General features: G+C 36.8%; 1 protein-coding gene across 2 annotated transcripts in view; it reads right to left on the bottom strand.

Annotated features, from left to right (window-relative positions):
• Window positions 1-8,359, bottom strand: part of Haus6 (HAUS augmin like complex subunit 6) — a 34,634-nt gene that overhangs the window by 23,093 nt on the left and 3,182 nt on the right. For both annotated transcript variants that reach the window (XM_010630915.3, XM_010630916.3), the window contains exons 2-5: window positions 6,613-6,691; window positions 4,993-5,125; window positions 1,818-1,965; window positions 350-415 (exon numbers count right to left, since the gene is read on the bottom strand). In XM_010630915.3, coding sequence (XP_010629217.1) covers window positions 350-415; window positions 1,818-1,965; window positions 4,993-5,125; window positions 6,613-6,691 — 426 coding nt within the window. The remainder of the gene's footprint in view (window positions 1-349; window positions 416-1,817; window positions 1,966-4,992; window positions 5,126-6,612; window positions 6,692-8,359) is intronic.

Below are 8,359 nucleotides of genomic sequence, written 5' to 3'. Positions count from 1 at the left end.
TACACATACACGCACATAAATATATATTAATAATAATAAACCAATTTAAAATAGTAAGATTCAGGGGCTGGGGATTTAGCTCAGCAGTCCGGTGGCCTGCCTTGCAAGGGCAAGGACCCGAGTTCGATCGCCGGTACCAGAAAAATAAATAAATAAAATAGTAAGATTCAAGCTCAAAGCAAGAATAAGTCTCTAGGAAGAGAAATGGACTAGGAGTCAGAACTATGCTCCAGTCCTCTCATCATTAACTATTCACATATCATTTCTATTAATGCTTCTGAGGTTGTGTCCTTGCCTACAAGAGTTAAACTACTATCTAAGACAAAGTCCAGCTGTAAAAGTCACTTACCTCTTTATTTGGTCTTGCAGTCCTACACATTCTGACCTCAAATGGCGGACTTGCTTAACTGATAATCTGCAAGAAAATGTATAAACAACTGTGATCCCGTTACGGTGACCTAGTATAGCCCACTTTGGTATTCGTCCTCCACAGACACACACTCAGGCCTTATGGGGACAGGTATGGCAGTGCATGCCCAGGATGTCACACTCTAGGCAGGTGAGGCAGCAAGGACTAGAGTTCCAGCCCAGCCTGGGCAATTTTGCAACTAGGGAGACCCTGCTCAAGCTGTAAAATATTTTTAAAGGACCGGGGATGTAGCTTAGTGCAAAGGTCTTGTAGTCAATCCTCAGAACCACAGAAAAATAAATACAAATAATAATTTCAGTTTAGCTGTTCTGTTGTATTGGTTTGTTGGTTTGTTTGTGAAAAAGGGTCTCACTACATGGTCCAGCTCGGCCTCAAATTCATAATCTTCCTACCTCAGCCTCTGGAGTGCTGGAACCATAAGCATTCTCCACCATGCTCAGTAATATTTCAATTTTAAGGTAATTTCAAAGGATTCTATACCTTGAGTAACATAAAAAAATAAAAAAAAAATCACTGAAAAAGTTCTTACTTTTATAATTGTAAAAACTTAGATACTGCCTATTCTTTGAGAATAACCTTGCCTGTCTTATTTAATCTTATGACACCAACATATGGTATACAAAAGGAACCCCTCCAAAATATTTGATAAGCCAGGAGAGGTGGCACACGCCTATACTCTGGAGGCTGAGTCAGGAGGATCGCTCCAAGTTCCAGCCTGGGTACACAGTGAGTTCAAGGTCAGCTAGAAATACACAGCAAATCCTTATCTCCAAAAAAAAAATTTGTGGAATAGATTAATATAAACATAAAATACAAAGCCGGGCGTGGTGGCGCACGCCTGTAATCCCAGCACTCTGGAGGCTGAGGCAGGAGGATCACTGTGAGTTCAAGGCCAGCCTGGGCTACATAGTGAGTTCCAGGTCAATCTCAACTACATAGCGAGATCCGGTCTCAAAAAACCAAAAAATTAATTAATTAATTTAATTTAATTAAATAGTAAAGTATGCAATAACTAGTTGAAAAAGTATGTGTTTAATGAAATACCCAATGTACTATTAAAATAAAAATAAATATACAAATGGTAATACAAAAAATTTACAGAATAAAATTTCATGACAAAAAGGATACAAAATATGATCACAATTACAGCTTAAAAATGCACTTCCTAAACAAGGAAAAGCACATAAAAACATGAACTTTCTGAACTAATTTCCTCTGAACTATCAGTAACAATATACCTAAACTTTTAAAGATTATATTCAGAAGTTATCAGGCTTTAAAATGCAAAAATGACAGCCAATGTTTTGAAGTAGCCATAGACTATTTCTGCTGAAGTTACATTGATGATGACATTTTTCAAAAAGAAAGGAATATTTTTGTAACTTACTGTGCATTTTCCTGATATCTTTGGATAACATAATCTTGTCTTTGTAAAATCTGAAAAAATCTGTTACGTGCTATATGACATCTGGCAAGGCACTTGTGCATATCTTGTGTCTTTGCATTAAATGTTTCTGTAAAATGTAGAGAAGAATCTGCACGGACAAGATTACAGAAAATAATTTATAAGTAAGTATCAAACATGTTTAATGTTAACCACGTACAGCGAAGCACACTCTAGGTCTAGCACTCAGAAGGCTAAGGCCAGAGGGCTATTTAAGTCAGAGTTCAAAGCCAGACTACGAAACATACAGAGACTCCCACCTCCAAAAAATTTAAAAGACTGAATTTTAAGAAACTAAGATTGAATTTTAATTACAGTTCCTTTTAAGGAATAGTTGTAGCTACATGTAATTGCAGTAGTTTATCTATTAATTTTTTCAACTGCCAAAATGCTTATGGTACATTAAGTTTAAAATACAATAAAAAAACATAAATGTTTATAAAGAAGGGTCACATACATGTTTTCAAAAATCAGGCAAAGAAGATAAACTTGGAAAAATGTTTGTATGCCCCATTACAAAGAAGAGACAAAAAATAACAGCTTCCATGGGCCAGGGATTTAGCTGAGTGGTTCTGCCACCTGCCTCACAAGTGCAAGCTCCCGAGTTCGACCCCCAGTACCAAAAAAAAAAAAAAAAACCTAGCTTCCATTAATAAAATTTAAAAAAGAGATAAGAGAGTAACTTAAGAGAAAGGTGGAAAAAGGACATGAGCATAGAGTATAAAACAATACAAACTGCCCTTAAACATGAAGCAATTTCCAACTTTACTAATTAATCATAAAAGAAATACAAATTAAAACTGTATCTAAAAAAGGTTTATAGTGTTTTTTGAAAAAATACACTAAATGCAATACAGAACCAGGAACAGAAAAATAATCGAACTGGGAAACTAAACCAGGCATGGTGGGACATTTCTGTAATCTCAGCACTTGGGAGGTTGAGGCAGCAGGATTGCCCTGAGTGTGAGTCCAGTCTGGACTACATGTTAAGTACAAAGCCAGTCTGAACTACAAAGCAAACATTTCTCAAAGAAAATGTTTTTTTAATTTGCACAGTAGTATTGTTTTTATAGCAAAACATCAGGGGAAAAAGTCAAATGTCTAACAGTGGAAGACTGATGAAACAAATTATGAAAGACTTATTGAGTACAATATTAAGCAGTTCTAAAGAAAGAGAAGTGAGAATCAGAAAGCTCCATGAACTGATATGAGATGAACTCCAAGATATACTATTAACTTCCAAGTTCCAAAACTCGATTTACATTTCAATTGTGATGCTCTTAAAAAGAAATGAGTCAGGCATGATGGTGCACACCTGTAAACCTAGCTACCCGGAGAGCTGAGAAAGAGGATCACGAGTTCAAGACCTGCCTGGGCACCTCAGTGCTTTGTGAGAACCTTCACAAGGGCTGGGGAAGCAGCTCCATGCTCCTGGGCTCAATCCCCAGTACCACAAAAAAAGAATATATTAAAAAAAAAAAAGAAAAAGAAAGAATACATCAAATTTGCTCATATGATGGATTACGCTACTGCTTCTATAAAGGAAAGAACACAGGCAGCAGAGGTGGAAGTCAGACTGCTCATGTTTTGAGTGAGTTTTGGTCCAAGAGAAATGTACTGCATATTCATAAATGGCTGAGGTGTAGCTAGGTGGTGGAAAGCTTGCCTAACATTTTCTAGGCCCTTGGTTTGACCCCAGCACAGCAATAAATACACACATGCATAAACATATAATATGCATTAAAAAAATATTAACGGGGACCAGGGATTTAGTTCAGTGGCACTGTGTCTGCCTCCCAAGCGCAAGGTCCTGAGTTTAACCCCAGGGTACCCCCCCAAAAAAAGGTAGTTTCAGAAAATCAGAGGACAGATAAAAGTTAGTATCTCAATTTTCCTGCTATATTTCTTTGAATGGTTTATGAGCAAAATCCAATTAAACAGAGAAGCATACTTAATAAACTAGAAACAGCATTCTTTTAAGTATTACCTGTAAAAACCCAACTATTTTGTTTCTATAAACTAGTAAATAAATCAAACCCCTTGGAAGACAGAAATTTCCAACACAATGCCAATAAAATCAAAACCAAAATAAATTTCTAACAATTTGACACAACATTTAACATACTGCATGAGAGGTCAAATATAATCTAAACCCCACACGCAGTGGCAAATGCCTATAATCCCAGCACTCAGGAGGCTGAGACATGAGGCCAGCCTGAACCATGTACTGAGACCCTCTCTCTTAAAAAAAGAAAGAAAAAAATTATATATATTTTTTTTATATATAAAAAACCAGCCGTCTTGAGTAAGCCAATGACTGGATTTCTGAGGTCAGCAAGGTAAGAATGGCTTCTGCATTTTTAAAGCATTGTAAAAACAAAGAGAACTACGCAACTGACAAAATATTTTATTTCTAGTGTTCTATGAAAAGTATGTCTAATAGCTATTCTAGAACATAAAATAACAAATAGTAATAGGTTGTCAGAAGATTTCAAACTATAGTTCTAGTAAAATACTATTTGATTTTTGAGGTAAATTAATGTTTTAATATATCTAGCTTCTAAATCTTGGAAACAGCCCAAACGTCCATCAACTGACGAATGGATAAAGATGTGGTTTTTTTATACAATGGTGTACTATTCTGCCATAAAGGATAAGCTTCAGACATTTATAGCTAAATGAATGCACCTTGAGACCACTCTTAAGTGAAATAAATCAGAAGGGAGGGAGGGAGAGAGGGAGGAATAGGGGGAAAAAATGAAAATAGAAATAAAAAATGGTGGGCCGGGAATTTAGCTCAGTGGTGCCTCCACTTGCCTCTCAAACACAAGGTCCCAAGTTCAATCCCCAGTACAAAAACAAAAAAACAAAAAAAAACAAAGTTTTTGTGCATAGGGAAGGGAGGAGAGAATGGGAAAAAAGAGGCAGGATGTATCACATACAGGTGCAAATTCCCTAAGATGAGTGTCATCATTATGTGTGCCTAAATGTACCAACAAATGTTTTGCTATTAAAAATTTAATATAGCTAGCGACATTTAAAATCTCTTATTTTTAAAATCATGAAAAACAATAACAATAAAGAATCAACATTAAGTTCTACTATAAGCTTTACTTACTTTTGGAATTGACTTTAATGTATTTAATTGCAACAAATCTTGCAAAATGATACATCAGATGAATAAACTTTGGACCGCCAGGAGAAAGAAACAGCGAGCCAACAACTTGAGGAAAGCTACCTCCACATTCAGCCTAAGGAGAAAGAGATACGGTGATGTGGAAACCTTACCAGCAGCAATTCTCACGCTTACACTGCATCACGCCCTTTTCACAAGCTGTAGCAATCGAGCAGTAGCACCTCACTGCAGGGCAGCAACCACATGACCATCAGCATACCCTCCTCATGGCACAATGGCTCGGATATGTTTGATTCCACTGCAGGGTGGAAAGGCAAGAGCGGGCATAGCCTCGGCCAGCCACCACTCCCAGTCTGCTCCCTCCTCACATCAGACTATTCAAGCATAAAGTGACCGATCAAAATTATTTCATCTGGCTGGCCATGGAGGCAAATGCCAGCAATCCCAGCTACTGAGGTTGAGAGGAGCATCACAAGTTTAAGTTTCACTTGAGCAACTTAACAAGACCGCAAAACAAAATAAAATAAAATGGTGGAGATGTAGTTCAGCTCTCCCTGGATTCAATCCTCAGTACTATTTAACATGTTCACGATGAGGCTATACAAGCATGATTGTCCCATGGCACCCAAAGGGACAGACGTGTGTACCATGTGTGGCTCAAGTCACCCAATCGGACAGTCACACATGTACCATCAGTGGTTCAAGCTGGCAGGAATGTTTAAAAAAAAATTAAAAATAAAAAAAATGAACACACACACACACACACACACACACACACACACACACACACACATATCTGTTTGAACCATGCTACACTTGATCTTAGCCAAAAGGCCGAGAAGCGATGAACCAGAGATGAATTGTTTGGTTTTTCTAAATTTTAAATGAGGGCCGGGGATTTAGCTCCGTGGTTCCACCTCCTGCCTTGCAAGCGCAAGTACCCAAGTTCAATCCCCAATACCACCAAAAAAAAGAACTAAACTAAATTTTAAGTGAAATCAGTCAAAATAGATAATCATAATAATAAAGCCACAACTACTGATACTGCTGAGGGAAGCAAGCTGAAATAGTCTATGATCAAAAAGTATTCTTTAGCCAGGCACGGTGGTCATGCCTGTAATCTCAGCTATGCAAGAGGCAGATGCAAGATTATAAATTCGAGCCAATCCTAGGCAATTTAGCAAGACTCGGTCTCAAAAAATTAAAAGAGTCGGAAATGTAGCTTTGCGATGAAGCACCCTTGAGTTCAATCCCAATCCTAGTATTTATTTTTTAAAAAGGTATTCTTTAAACAAAAACTGAAACTATGTCCCATGCACACAGACAGCAAAACTAGTTTCTTAGAAACACAGAATCACATACCAAAACCACTAAAAAAATGTTACAGTAATTACTTTTTCCTTGCATATTGTTAGCATAAAAGCATTAAAAGACTTTACTTTTAAAAATAAATGTAGTTTTTAACCTTTTTTTTTCTTTTGGTACCGGGGATTGAACTCAGGACCTTGTGCCTGCCAGGCCCGCAGTGGCACCACTGAGCTAAATCCCCAGCCCAGTTTTTAACTTCTTAAAGTCTGCATCTTTCAAACACAGAATACCTACAGAAATCTTTTTTAACCATTCACAGCAGTGTTTCCGGAATTCAGTGTCCCTTTTTTGGTCCAATGGAGGCCAGCAAAACCTTAAAAACAAAAATAAAAGCATTAGATGGACCAAAACATTCCAACTCAGCAAAATTAAAAAGAACATGAAGTTTATTTCCTATACCAGAAATAGTAAAAGCACAGTGAATTAAAGTTAGCATTCTAACACTACAGCTGAAGACATCAAATCTGAAAAACTGGGTCTTTATATGTATCTGTACAGCTGAGTCCAGTTTAGTGCAAATTAACTAGAGTATATAAACTCAATGGGAAAAGAAACAGCTATTGAAATTATGAAAACTAAATAAAGAAAACTTTCAATGGATCACCAGACAAACACATAGAGATGGCATACAGTAAGCCTGGAAAAAAAAAAAAAAAAAAAGAATTTTGTAGGAGAAAAGTACAAATGAATATACATGATAAGCACAGAAAGAGCACATGATAGTACGGCTCTTACAGAAAATCTATTATCATGGTCTATGGGTGTTTGTGACTAAAAACATGAAAAGGAAAAGTTCTGCTTCAGCTCTAGTCAAAAATACTAGACTTGGGGCCAGGGATTTAGCTTAGTGGTTCCACCACCTGGCTTGCAAGCATAAGGTCCCGAGTTCGATCCCCAGTAGCAAAAAAAAAAGACTAGACTTCAAATCCTAACAAGGTTTCATCCACATTTTTGGCTTTGTTTTGTTTTGTTTAGTTTGGTTTGGTCTGGTCTGGTTTGGTTTTTTGAGACAGGGTCTCATTATGTAGTTGAGACTGAACAGGAACTCACTATGCAGCCCAGGCTGGTCTCAAATTCACAGCGATCCTCCTGCCTCAGCCTCCCAAGTGCTGGGATTACAGGCCTGCACCACCACACCCGGCTCATACACATTTTTGAGGCATAATTATTTGTTTAAAATATTCTTTTTACATTTCTATAATGTGTTTCATATTCTCAGAAGAAATATACACAGGAAAAAAATACTAAAAGGCTAGAATATCAACAGCAATATTCTCAGGTTGGAGTGTTGAGGAATGATTTTTACTTCCTTCTTTAAATTCTTCATATTTTCTAAAATACTTAAAATGAGCCATAATGTGACATTTGAAAGGGGGCCTTTTTTTTTTTTCCTTGAGACAAGGTCTCAGTATGTAGTCTAGGCTGACCTTGAACTTAGGGTCTTCCTTTATGCTGAGACTTCAGAGGTGCAACATCACAGCCATTTTACCAGTAGAAAATATCAGAAAGTCTATTTTTATTTAGACAGAAGAAGTCCTGTATTTTAACATTAGGGATTTCAAAAACTGTTTCAAATACACGTGCTGTCCTGGGCACCTATAACTTTAAATGAAAACAAAACATCAAGAATAAATTATCGGCCGGGGAATTAGCTCAGCAGTTCGGTGGCCTGCCTTGCAAGTGCAAGGACCCGAGTTCAATCCCCGGTACCAAAAAAAAAAAAGAATAAATTATCAAGAATTAATAGATTTGTTGCTTTTCTATATAAAGTCTGTTGGCACAATAAAAGTATCAAAACAATTTCAACACTTTTTGAGACAGAAGAAATCCAAAATCATACTCAAAATACCTTAGAACAAAGACTAATGAGGGTTCACATTTTTATCTTCCTGAACTTTTTTTTTTTTTTAATTGAGTTTTTTGGTACATTTAGGGATACAGTACAGTTACATTCATTGTTGGGATCATGTACCTTTACATG

This window comes from Fukomys damarensis, unplaced genomic scaffold (assembly GCF_012274545.1).
Source record: "Fukomys damarensis isolate Sample0158 unplaced genomic scaffold, DMR_v1.0_HiC HiC_scaffold_31, whole genome shotgun sequence".
Taxonomy (NCBI): Eukaryota; Metazoa; Chordata; class Mammalia; order Rodentia; family Bathyergidae; genus Fukomys; species Fukomys damarensis.
This window is presented reverse-complemented; position numbering and strand designations above follow the sequence as displayed.